Source organism: Salvelinus sp. IW2-2015, linkage group LG17 (assembly GCF_002910315.2).
Source record: "Salvelinus sp. IW2-2015 linkage group LG17, ASM291031v2, whole genome shotgun sequence".
Lineage (NCBI taxonomy): Eukaryota > Metazoa > Chordata > Actinopteri > Salmoniformes > Salmonidae > Salvelinus > Salvelinus sp. IW2-2015.
In genome coordinates this window covers 22,809,638-22,822,887 of record NC_036857.1, presented here as the reverse complement: position 1 = coordinate 22,822,887, position 13,250 = coordinate 22,809,638, and the positions used below count along the sequence as shown (strand labels likewise).

At 41.8% G+C, this 13,250-nt stretch overlaps 1 protein-coding gene across 1 annotated transcript in view; it reads left to right on the top strand.

Annotated features, from left to right (window-relative positions):
• LOC111976210 (diacylglycerol kinase alpha-like) overlaps window positions 1-11,696 on the top strand; it is a 35,148-nt gene extending 23,452 nt beyond the window's left edge. Inside the window, exons 13-24 of the mRNA XM_024004959.2 lie at window positions 1,395-1,481; window positions 1,703-1,776; window positions 1,881-1,955; window positions 4,167-4,252; window positions 4,436-4,525; window positions 4,738-4,898; window positions 5,079-5,143; window positions 5,272-5,362; window positions 5,605-5,794; window positions 6,063-6,180; window positions 6,274-6,334; window positions 6,491-11,696. Of these exons, the coding sequence (XP_023860727.1) occupies window positions 1,395-1,481; window positions 1,703-1,776; window positions 1,881-1,955; window positions 4,167-4,252; window positions 4,436-4,525; window positions 4,738-4,898; window positions 5,079-5,143; window positions 5,272-5,362; window positions 5,605-5,794; window positions 6,063-6,180; window positions 6,274-6,334; window positions 6,491-6,568 (1,176 nt within the window). The 3' untranslated portion in view covers window positions 6,569-11,696. The remainder of the gene's footprint in view (window positions 1-1,394; window positions 1,482-1,702; window positions 1,777-1,880; window positions 1,956-4,166; window positions 4,253-4,435; window positions 4,526-4,737; window positions 4,899-5,078; window positions 5,144-5,271; window positions 5,363-5,604; window positions 5,795-6,062; window positions 6,181-6,273; window positions 6,335-6,490) is intronic.
• Window positions 11,697-13,250: the final 1,554 nt, after the last annotated feature.

Here is a 13,250-nt window from a genome sequence, read left to right as displayed (position 1 = left end):
CCAGGCTGTGTCACTACCGGCCGTGACTGGGAGTCCCATAGGGCGGCACACAATTGGCCCAGCATCATCCAGGTTAGGGGAGGGTTTGGCCAGGGGGGCTTTACTTGGCTCATTGCGCTCTAGCGACTCCTTGTGGCGGGCCGGCGCCTGCAGGCTGACTTCGGTTGTCATTTGAACTGTGTTTCCTCCTGCACATTGGTGCGGCTGGCTTCTTGGTTAAGCGGGCGGGTGTTAAGAAGTGGGTCATGTTTCGGAGGACGCATGACTCGACCTTCGCCTCTCCCGAGCCCTTTGGGGAGCTGCAGCGATGAGACAAGATCGTAATTGAATATCACGAAATTGGGGAGAAAAAGTGGGGTAAAAATACAAACAAAATACAATTATAATAATACTACTACTCATATATTACAGAGCAAGCGGTAAAGCTTCATGAAACCAATGTTTGCTTTGTAGCACATACAGCTGGAACATTGAAGAAGTCCTGGGTAAGGCCAAAATGTCACAAATATTCTAACTTCAATAAATTATTTCTCAATTATGTTTTAAGATTCAAATGTACACTGAGTGTACAAAACATTAGGAACATTAGCACTGTACTTTCCATGACATAGACTGACCAGGTGAATCCAGGTGAAAGCTATGATCCCTTATTGATGTCACTTGTTAAATCCTCTTCAGTCAGTGTAGATGAAGGGGAGGAGACAGCTTAAAGAAGGATTTTTAAGCCTTGAGACAATTGAGACATGGATTGTGAATGTGTGCCATTCAGAGGGTGAATGGGCAAGACAAAAGTGCCTTTGAACGGGGTATGGCAGTAGGTGTCAACCGCACTGGTTTGAGTGTGTCAAGAACGGCAACGCTGCTGGATTTTTTTCATGCTCAACAGTTTCGTGTGTGTATCAAGAATGGTCCACCACCCAAAGGACATCCAGCCAACTTGATACAACTGTGGGAAGCATTGGAGTCAACATGGGCCAGCATTCCTGTGGAACACTTTTGACACCTTGTAGAGTCCATGCCCTGACGAATTCAGGCTGTTCTAAAGGCAAAAAGGGGTGCAACTCAATATTAGGAAGTTGTTTCTTATGTTTTATACTCTCAGTGTATGTCAACAATCCTTCCTCCAAAGGACCCTTATATGTATTAAATGTTGTTTTTTGTTCTACTTTCGTGATGAATCACCCCTCTTGGTCTTTGCACAATTCAAATGAAATGTTATTTGTCACATGCGCCAAATACAACAGACAATAGACCTTACAGTGAAATACTTAAGTACAAGCCTTTAATCAACAATGCAGTTTTAAGAAAATACCCCCAAAAAAGTTTGAAATAAAAGTAACAAATAATTAAAGAATACATTAATTGCCTGTCCATTTCTCCATTTGCCCCATTAGGAGAGGTCAAACAGCATAAAGAACGGCTCCTCAAGCTCAGCCGACGACAGTGACCACAACACCACTCCTGATGGACAGGTGCTTCAGGTACATACTAGTAACCTGTCAAGGCCTTTCCCTGTCACAGGACCGCTGGATAGTACTTGGTGTGAGCACATGAACAGCAGTGTCTAACTATTTTACCTTGTTTAGAGTTTGTCACTAGGAAGTTCCTCACAGCTATATTCCATCTGAATACACTGACAATGTAGACATCGTGTCTCCATTTGTGAAACTGCTGTAACCTGTAACTATTTATCCCTGAACAGATTAATCCGGTACCAGACACTCATCCTCTTCTAGTGTTTGTGAACCCTAAAAGTGGAGGCAAGCAGGGAGAAAGGTGAGGCTACTCGTGAGCACTGCTACACAAATGGGCATTTATAGTTTACTATGAAACCATGTCAATCTTCGTATTTTACAATGACAAGTTATATTTTATTTCAGAGTTCTGCGCAAATTTCAGTATTTGCTGAATCCACGGCAGGTGTATAACCTCTCCAATGGTGGACCTGGACCAGGGTAAGGTTTCCCATATGGATAACGGCATATGGTAGAGACCAGTATGAGAATGAAATGAAAAACGACTCTGTTGTGATGCATCACTAATTGGACAACTAAGGTATATTTAGCTACTTTGAATCTAAAAAAAAATACATTTAAGACGTTTACTTTTTGGGAGTGTGATTGTGTGTGAGCCTTAATATAATTTCATTACCAGAAACTTTCATGTTATCTTATTGTTTGAGTGCAACGGTTTTGAGAAGTTCTAAAGCGAAAGCATGCATCAAAATTATAGAACAGCTCTGCTAACTTTTTAAAAAGTATGGTAGTCTAGTGGATTCTTTGAAACGTTCTTCAAACTTTTCACAGTAGAGGTCCTTTAAGTATTCAAACCACGAAAATTATAGTAAACTGATCAATTGACCGAAGTTTATATAAAAGTCAACTTATTACTGTGTAGGCCATTAGAATATTATATAAATTCATAAAATGTTATACAATTAAATGTTTTTAAAGTTTTTAGGTGAATACTTTTATTTTGAAACTTCGGGGGGCTACAGAGGATTGGCCTAGCTAGCAACTTGCTATCTCATTCAAAGTTCAACATTGTGTGAATAAATACATTCCTCAACAAATTCGATGGATTTGGATCAAATTAGGCTCAATCACAGGCTATAAACTATGCGAGGCAAGGCAGCTCTGCATGTTCAAAAGAAAGAAGACAAACACAGACGAAAAAATAATTTCAGCGAAAGAGAGATACAAGTGTTGAGCAGGGAGGTAATGCGCCAAGAAAATATCTTACTCATGGGAAATGGAGTGGTGAATGGCATCGAATTTGGGACAGTATTACATGGGAAATCAATGCAGTGGGGGGCGTGAGGCGAACAGTAAGCGACGTGAAGCATAGGTGGCGAGATGACAGGCTCAGAGCTAGAAAGAATAAAGGATTATTGAATAATGCTGTACTGCACTGTACTGCTGTAGGGCATGCAGTTATAGACGTTTTGAAGGATCAGAAACTATCACAGATTGAGGCTGAGCAGCAACAGTCAATCAATGTGAAGACCAAGGAAGAGGAATGCACCTTCGTAAGAGAAACATCAGTCGCAGTTGTGAAATCCGAGGGTGAGTTGTGTTAACATTACTTTTGCTTAATTACATTAGATATGGGATTTTGCATTTAGTTAACTTTATGATTCATCTTCACTTTCAGAGGGGCCTACATCTCTTGGAGGTTATTTGGTTACTCCTGTAACTCCAGTCCTATTGGCACTACCTCTGGATGGTGCTTCAGTCAGACTACCTTTGGGCCCCAGCATTAGTGCAACCTGTCCCCTCAACTTGAAGAATAATGGCCCCTATCAGAATGCAACCTCAAACAATGAAAACACAAAGTATCATGATCCACTCCCTCCTTCTGGGAAGCTGACAACACTACAGTCAATGTGCCAGGGGCTGGCCAGCAGCTCCAGCCTGCTCAGTACAGTCAGTGACTTGGCCTTGACCGTTAATGACATGATGCAGCGGCAGGTTGAACACAGGCAGAATAGGATGAGTGTCCTGGAGAGAATAGCAACAGCTGTGGAGATGAGAAACGCTGGTCGCCCTCCTACCTCTCAACATAAATGAGACCTCTACAGTCTCCTGAAAACCAAGGCACATCTGTCTTCGGTGCGGCCTTAACAACTAGAATAAACTGGGAAAAGAAGAGGTCATTCTCTGTACAGTAAATTCAATAAATTCACTGTTTTGATGTCTTAAAATGTGATGTGCTGTTGTAGGCATATGGTCTAGGCACTAATATCAATAAGGAGCTGAGAAAGATATCCAGGTCCCAAATTGAACAAAACTACAAAGATCACTGATCTTCCCAAAATGGTACTATGATAGAGGTTTTTGTTCATTGAGTTATTCTACCTCAAATCTTGTCATCTTCTGTGATCTTGGTGTCTGATATAAACTTGGTGTTTTGCACATATAACCGTGATGTTAGTCATGGGTTATCTCAATGTTTTTGATGACTTTGTTAAGCATTTTCTATCAGATTTATTTACCTATCTTTTGTTTTAGTAGAGATGTTTAGAAATCACCCCAAAAATAAAAAATACAATTCCTCTCTTTGTTGACTTGAATGGCTTATATCTGTTTGAGATGCCAAAACCATCAGTGAATGTTCTTTTAGGTCCGGTCCTGCACCCACAACATAATATTACGTCTGTGTTTCAGGCTGTGCTTCTTCAGAAATCTGAAGGATTACAGGATCTTGGTTTGCGGAGGGGACGGCACTGTGGGCTGGATACTTGATGCCATAGGTGGGGTCAAGTACACAATGTTGGTAAACCATGTGGTATACATGCCGATACACTGAAGTTGATTTGTCTATGAGTACAAACTGAAATTCCTAACCAGAGACTCAAACATTTTACAGAAATGGCACCCCGTGTAGTAGACATGAGTAATATTGATCTCTCTTTCTCCCCTTCTGGTTCAATCAGACAAAGCCAATCTTCAAGTGCGGCCACCTGTGGCTGTATTACCCCTGGGCACAGGAAATGACCTCGCTCGTTGTCTTAGATGGGGAGGAGGTGAGCACAGGGTTGACCTTTTTTCATTATACCCGTTGTGTGTTCACGGATCATATATCCAGTATTTGCTGTCCATAGTTCTACTATATGTGATGAAAGAATCACTGTCTCTGGGTGTTTCATCTTAGTTTCTTGTATGTTTTTGTACTTGTGTGTGGGACCGTTGGTAGCACAGAATTATCCCTTATAGTGTACCTCTGTGGTCTGTGTAGGTTATGATGGGACAGATCTGTGTCGGATCCTGAAGGAGATCGAGGTCAGCACCCCGGTGCTGATGGACCGCTGGAATGTAGAGGTGATCCTAGAGGACCCCCAGGAGACAGGAGACCCTGTGCCTTATGAGATCATCAACAACTACTTCTCCATCGGAGTGGTGAGTTAGGAACAAGGGGAATTAACTTCTAGCCTGGTCCCAGATCAGTTTGTGCTGTCTTGACAACTCCTATGGCCATTTTCACGTAGAAGACAGCAACAAATGTGTTACCAGGCTACGTACTTACGGCACACACCAGAATGCTTTGTTATCAACTTTTCAGAACTTGTATGTTGACAGGACGCCTCTATTGCCCACCGTTTTCATACGATGAGAGAGAAACACCCCCAGAAATTCAACAGCAGGTAAACACATTTGAATAACCAGGCCAGAGTCCTATAGTACATGTGGGGACTAACCTTTTAGGGGTAGTCACCTTGTGCATGGTGTAAATGACCCTACGTTTATCCAAGAATGTTGTTCAATATTTCAGAATGAAGAACAAGTTGTGGTACTTTGAGTTTGCCACCTCAGAGACCATCTCTGCTTCATGCAAGAAACTGAATGAATGTCTTACAATTGAGGTGAGGATGGCAAACAAACAGCTGTGCATCAGCTCATAAACACAGTAGCTTTCTAAAAAAACATATATACCTTAACACATACCTCAACATAGTCTGCAAACAAGCACATATTTTTAGCGTGCAGAATTACATAAAGGTTGTGGTTAACACAGGTGACCTGATAGTTCTGCGATATGCCTTGTGTTTATTTCATTATGGCATCTCATTAAGTTGCTCTGTCTGTGATGTTGTACGTCCCTCAGTGCTGCGGCACCCCATTAGACCTGAGTGGCCGTTCTATGGAGGGGATCGCTGTCCTCAACATTCCCAGCATGCACGGTGGATCCAACCTGTGGGGAGAAGCCAAGAAGAGTGAATGCAAGTGCTTGATGAATCCTCAGGAAATGCCAGTGGTTATTGTTGACCCTGAAGTCTTGAAAGTCAGTGGACAAGGTACAGCGATATCCCATGGCTTTTACCAAGGGCTCAAGATTTCAAAATGTTAAAGGGTGTGTCTGGTAAATTATATTGTTAGGATATCATGTGAGATGTTAGTTCTCATGTCACAGCTGTTAAAAGATAAACGTTATTTTCATTGGAAGAGGCCCTTGACCCTGGATGGGTTGAGACGTATGTTTGAATCTTAACAGCTGGTCTCAGGCTGAAAAAGACTGCCTCTCTGTGTGAATTACATGTTCAGTGTTTCCATCTTCCGTAACAGACGTCAGTGACCAGCGTTTGGAGGTGGTTGGCCTTGAAGGGGCCATGGAGATGGGACAGATATATACAGGACTCAAGAGCGCTATACGACTAGCAAAAACCTCCCAGATCACAATCAGGTGAGTGTTTGTGAGATATGTACAGACTGGCTGAGATATACAAAAACATTCTATCCCCACTACTTATCTTGCTTATCTCTGTCCATCTCTCAGGACTAAGAAACCTTTACCGATGCAGATAGACGGAGAGCCCTGGATGCAGCCACCCTGTACGGTGAGTGCTAGGAAGCCAGATTGGCAAGCAGAGTTGAAAGCAGGTTCAGTTGCTAGAGACCATGGGACTTGATGCTAATAATATGTTGTTAATATAACATGGTGTTAAACATGGTCATTTGAGTAAAGCAACCTTTTTCTCATATTCCTTCTTTAGATTCACATCACACACAAGAACCAGGCCAGTATGCTGATGGCTCCCCAGGGCCGGTCCAGCTTCTTCAGCTCAAAGTAGTAGCCTGCTCCCTGGCTTCAAGCTGTAACATGGCTGGCCTGTATACACTTGCTTATTATTGTACATTTTGTTGCCCAGTGCAGTCAAATGTGATTTTCCTGTGTTTTATATATATTTCCTCTCTGAGGTTAGAGTAATATTGTGCAAATTATTATAATGTCCTTTTAGTGTAAGAGCTGTTTGAAGAGACTGCCTAACATTTCAGCCTGTTTTGCTGTGAAGGAGTTTTGGCCATGGTAGTAAATTAGCGAATAGACTGATAAGAAATAGTTCCAAACCTCTCTGTCAGTTTCAACAGATGTGGTAAAGAGGTCAATGGAAGTTGACCAAAACAAGGAAAATGCCATGGAAACGGTGGGGGGATCCCGAAAAATTTTCAAAATTAGCCTACATTTGCATTTATGCTATTGTTTGTATATTTCACACTATGTTGAGGTAGAAATAGGAGTATAATGCTTGTATAGATGTCAACCCCAATACATAAATCATCTTCACCAATCAAGTCATCAATCAACTTCAATATAGTTGAAAACAACTTTGATTATCACCACCATTGGAGTAGTGGAAACGCGTTCTCTGAAGTGATGAATCACACTTCGCCATCTGGCAGTCCGACAGACGAATCTGGGTTTGGCAGATGCCAGGAGAACTCAAACTGCCCGAATGTATAGTGCCAACTGTAAAGTTTGGTGGAGGAGGAATAATGGTCTGGGGCTGTTTTTCATGGTTCGGGCTAGGCCCCTTAGTTCCAGTGAAGGGAAATCTTAATACTACAGCATACAATGACATTCTAGACGATTCTGTGCTTCAAACTTTGTGGCAACAGTTTGGGAAAAGCCTTTTCCTGTTTCAGCATGACAATGCCTCCGTGCACAAAGCGAGGTCCATACAGAAATGGTTTGTTGAGATCAGTATGGAAGAACTTCACTGACCTGCACAGAGAGGCCTGACCTCAACCCCAACCTTTGGAATGAATTGGAATGTCGACTGCGAGCCAGGCTTAATCACCCAACCTCTCTAATGCTCTTGTGGTTGAATGGAAGCAAGTACCCACAGCAATGTTCCAACATAATAAAACATAATAATTTGATATATCGCCCAGCCCAAATTGTGGGCCTGTTAAAATGCATCAATCGTGACGGATTTGAAGAATATCCACTTTGTTAGATCAGATTTGTTGAATGTCCACCAATCCCCCGTGGTCTGCGTTCCATTGACCTCTCTATCGCATCTATAACAGCTCATTTTCAGGTTCCCCTCCCCACTCAGACCACTCCCAGACAGTCCTAGCAAAATACTTGCTTGAGAAATTGCCCTTTGCTTAGAAGTTATTTTTGACCATTTTAAATGAAAACAGTCACAGTAAGGTACTTAATTGTTACGTAGAAATGATTAGATATTGAGATAAAAACGGCTACATTGGACCTTTTTAAATGACTGAAGCAACTTGGTTTGTCAAACAGTTGGTATGTACATATTTTAGAGATATGTTGACCAACATTTTCAGAAAGTTCAGCACGTATGTTTTTGTTCTGCCAAAATGCAAGTCTATATTATGAAAGCCTTACAAACTACAGCTGTAGGATAGCTTAAATATATAACTGTGGACATCAAGTTAAGAACTTATAGTGTGCCTTTTGTCATAATTTAGCCAAATTCATCTAATGCGTTATCAAGGAGTGAAAAACTGTGCTATGATTCTGCTTGAAAACCTTGAGTGAAATGTTTATTTAGCAAGGTTTTTATTTTAACTGCATTTTCTAATTTGTTATTCTATTTTAGTAGGATAATTTTAAGTGTGTGTGTACAGTACCAGTCAAAAGTTTGGACACCTACTCATTCAAGGGTTTTGCTTTATTTTTACTATTTTTTACATTGTATAATAATAGTGAAGACATCACAACTATGAAATAACACATATTGCTACTGTTATTTTACTGCTGCTCTAACTTTTTATTTTTTACTTAACACTTATTTTTCTTAACTGCATTGTTGGTTAGGGGCTTGTAAGTAAGCATTTCACTGTAAGGACTCATTTGTTATATGTGACAGATACAATTTTATTTTGATTTGAATCATGTAGTAACCAAAAAAGTGTTAAACAAATATTTTTTTGATTTTAGATTCTTCAAAGTAGCCACCCTTTGCCTTCATGACAGCTTTGCACACTCTTGGCATTCTCTCAACCAGCTTCACCTGCAATGCTTTTCCAACAGTCTTGAAGGAGTTTCCACATATGCTGAGCACTTGTTGGCTGCTTTTCCTTTTCCCGGTCCAATTCATCCCAAACCATCTCAATTGGGTTGAGGTTGGGTGGTTGTGGCCAGGTCATCTGATGCAGCACTCCATCACTCTCCATCTTGGTTAAATATTCCTTACATAGCCTGGAGGTGTGTTGGGTCATTGTCCTGTTGAAAAACAAATGATAGTCCCACTAAGCGCAAACCAGATGGGATGGCATATCGCTGCAGAATGCTGTGGTAGCCATGCTGGTTAAGTGTGCCTTGAATTCTAAATAAATCACTGACCGTGTCACCAGCAAAGCACCCCCACACCACCACGCCTCCTCCTCAATGGATGATCTCTGCATGTGTGGGTCCCACCATGGAGGAGGAAGTGTGGGGGTGCATTGCTGGTGACACTGTTGTTGATTTATTTAGAATTGAAGGCAAACTTAACCAGCATGGCTACCGCAGCAATACGCCATCCCATCTGGTTTGCACTTAGTGGGACTATCATTTGATTTTCAACAGGACAATGACCCAACACACCTCCAGGCTGTGTAAGGGCTATTTGAACAAGAAGGAGAGTGATGGAGTGCTGCATCAGATGACCAGGCCTCCACAATCACTCAACCCAAATTAGATGGTTTGGGATGAGTTGGACTGCAGAGTGAAGGAAAAGCAGCCAACAACTGCTCTGCATATGTGGGAACTCCTTCAAGACTGTTGAATAAGCATTCCAGGTGAAGCTGGTAGAGAGAATGCCAAGCGTGTGCTAAACTGTCAAGGCAAAAGGTGGCTACTTTGAAGAATCTAGAATATATTTTGATTTGTTTAACACTTTTTTGTTACTACATAATTCCACGTGTTATTTAATAGTTTTCACTATTATTCTTCACTATTATTTGACAATGTAGAAAATAGTAAAAAATAAAGAAACCCTTGAATGAGTAGGTGTGTACAAACTTTTGACGTGTGTGTGTGTGTGTGTGTGTGTGTGTGTGTGTGAGTGAACTGAGCAAAAAAAGAAACGTCCCTTTTTCAGGACCCTGTCTTTTAAAGATAATTTGTAAAATCCAAATAACTTCACAGGTCTTCATTGTAAAGGGTTTAAACACTGTTTCCCATGCTTTTTCAATGACCCATAAACAATTAATGGACATGCACCTGTGGAACGGTCGTTAAGACACTAACGGCTAACAGACGGTAGGCAATTAAGGTCACAGTTATGAAAACTTAGGACACTAAAGAGGCCTTTATACTGACTCTGAAAAACACCAAAAGAAAGATGCCCATGGTCCCTGCTCATCTGTGTGAATGTGCCTTAGGCATGCTGCAAGGAGGCATGAGGACTGCAGATGTGGCCAGGGCAAAAAATTGCCATGTCCGTACTGTGAGACGCCTAAGACAGCGCTACAGGGAGACAGGATGGACAGCTGATCATCCTCGCAGTGGCAGACCACGTGTAACAACACCTGCACAGGATTGGTACATCCGAACATCACACCTGCAGGACAGGTACAGGATGGCAACAACTGCCCGAGTTATACCAGGAACGCACAATCCCTCCATCAGTGCTCAGACTGTCCGCAATAGGCTGAGAGAGGCTGGACTGAGGGCTTGTAGGCCTATTGTAAGGCAGGTCCTCACCAGACATCAACAATGTCGCCTATGGGCACAAACCCACCATCGCTGGACCAGACAGGACTGGCAAAAAGTGCTCTTCACTGACAAGTCGCGGTTTTTTTTCACCAGGGGTGATGGTCGGATTTGCATTTATCGTCGAAGGAACGAGCGAGGCCTGTACTCTGGAGCGGGATCGATTTGGAGGTGGAGGGTCCGTCATGGTCTGGAGTGGTGTGTCACAGCATCATCGGACTGAGCTTGTTGTCATTGCAGGCAATCTCAACGCTGTGCGTTACAGGGAAGACATCCTCCTCCCTCATGTGGTACCCTTCCTGCAGGCTCATCCTGACATGACCCTCCAGCATGACAATGCCACCAGCCATACTGCTCGTTCTGTGTGTGATTTCCTGCTGTCTTCTGCCATGGCCAGCGAAGAGCCCGGATCTCAATCCCATTGAGCACGTCTGGGACCTGTTGGATCGGAGGGTGAGGGATGGACAGAAATGTCCGGGAACTTGCAGGTGCCTTGGTGGAAGAGTGGGGTAACATCTCACAGCAAATCTGGTTCAGTCCATGAGGATGAGATGCACTGCAGTACTTAATGCAGCTTGTGGCCACACCAGATACTGACTTTTGATTTTGACCCCCCCCCCCCCCCTTTGTTCAGGGACACATTATTCCATTTCTGATTGTCACATGTCTGTGGGACTTGTTCAGTTTATGTCTGTTGTTGAATCTAGTTATGTTCATACAAATATTTAAACGTTAAGTTTGCTGAAAATAAACGCAGTTGACAGTGAGAGGACGTTTCTTTTCTTGCTAAGTGTGTGTCTGTGTGTCTGTGTGTGTGTGTGTGTGTGTGTGTAAATATATGGTCATTGAAAATCTAGAATTTTCTAGGATGTATTAAGCTATGAAATATTTAGAATTGCAATGCATAAAGCTTGTGGTAATATACCCACAAGTCGTAATTAATGCAGATTTTATTTGAAATGATTATGCACTCATTAGTGCTTCTGTATGTAAGCAGGAAACCCTTTGCCCCAATGTCCTAAGGCCAAACCACATTTCATTGTTTTAAAAGCAGACCTTAAATGTCCTTTTTAAATAAGCTTTTAGTTTTAATATATTGAGTGACCGTTTGGATTGAAAACAAATTGTTTACTTCTCTCTCAATGCAAGGCCTCAGTTTATCTTATTGAATATATCTAATTGGAGGTTAGCCATATCTTAAATCCTGAGAATGTTAAAAAATATTTCAATAAACCATCGTGACATGATGTGGTGTGGTTATTATCGAATGAATAGGTAACCATTTGATTATTCGTTTCTTTATTAGTTAGGCCTAAGAAATATCAAGGTATTGTGTTGTGGTCTCACAAACTCTGTTTAGGTTACCAAATATATGCATGATCACAGGGGGGCGCCACCTGCTCCGTTTCAGCGGTTGGTTCTGTGTGGGCCTCATTGGCAGGGCCCTATGACTTTATACCTACGTTGATGGGCTACATTCACAGATGGATTATTAAAAGCTATTTATACAATGGGTGGTTTGGAATTCCCATTGTTCGACTATATCTGCCCATGATATACTAGACAGCATACACATGGCCAGTACATTCATAAAAAGTGCCGTCATTTATGTGGTTACCTAGCAACGCACTACTACAACTTTTACAGATCCACTGTGTCTCATCTGCACAGTGCAATTTATAAACTTGACCTCCACTGTAAAACGTATCTAGACGTTATCTCCGATATTTGCAACATTGTAGCAATATTAAAATTCGTTCTCCACTGTGGCCCATAATAATGAACGAGTCGGGACGAGACAGTCGAAACCATGAAAACAGGTCAAACGAAACGAAATGCAGCTAGTTTGCGGACTTTCCAGCTTCAGCCTGAATTCATTGTGTTAGCTGTATAGTTGGATAGCTAGCAAGGCAGAAGAGCCTCCATAGCAACCACTTTTGTTTGCCATAGCAACCTGCAAAGTTCTGGAACTATCAAACAGTGGTTAGGTAGTTTTGCTTTACATGACAGGCAATACGAATTTAACTAACGATCAGAGAACGCCTAAAATTGCACTTGACAGACAGTTTTTTAGCATCACGTTTTGTTGAAGAATTGATGGTTTGGGAAATAATCTTGCTTTTTAATGCTGGTGACGCTTTGTATAAAAGCAATAATACACTCAAGTACACGTGTTATGACATTTGTGTCATGGCTGTGGTGGTTAGCCAACCTGCTTTGCCTCATGGCTATGCCACATCACAGCCATGATAAAACAAATGTGAAGCACATGACCTCATGTATTGTTTACAGTTTTTTACAATCGCTTACACACTAAAAGTGGTACTTGAGGCATACTCAGTGAAACCATTAACTCATGTACCTAATCTTCAGACCAAGTCTGCAAAACTGCAAACACATTATCAGCTTTACAGTCAGTTTGTAATTGTAAAACACACTTTTTGCAAAACACTAAACACAGTTCTCTACATTAGACACATCATTCAAAACTAACAGGTCTTGTGTTTTGTTTGGAAAACACTGCCATCCAAAATGCCACAATCTTTTACCGATTTCCTACTCCCAGTGCTCACGTGTGAAAACACTTAGTGCTAATTTCTTCACTTAGAATCAGAGCTTGAGTACTGTAAATAGGCTTCAGGTTGGCTTTCTTGGTTTGGACAACAATGGAGGCCAATTTTGGAGAGAGAGAAGAGTGAGCGTAAGAGGGGGACGAGGACAATGAGGAGGCATGCCAGGGCTGTATACGCCACTCCATAATCTACTTCCCCCGCTGTTTAGCCAGAGAGATCACCGCTTGT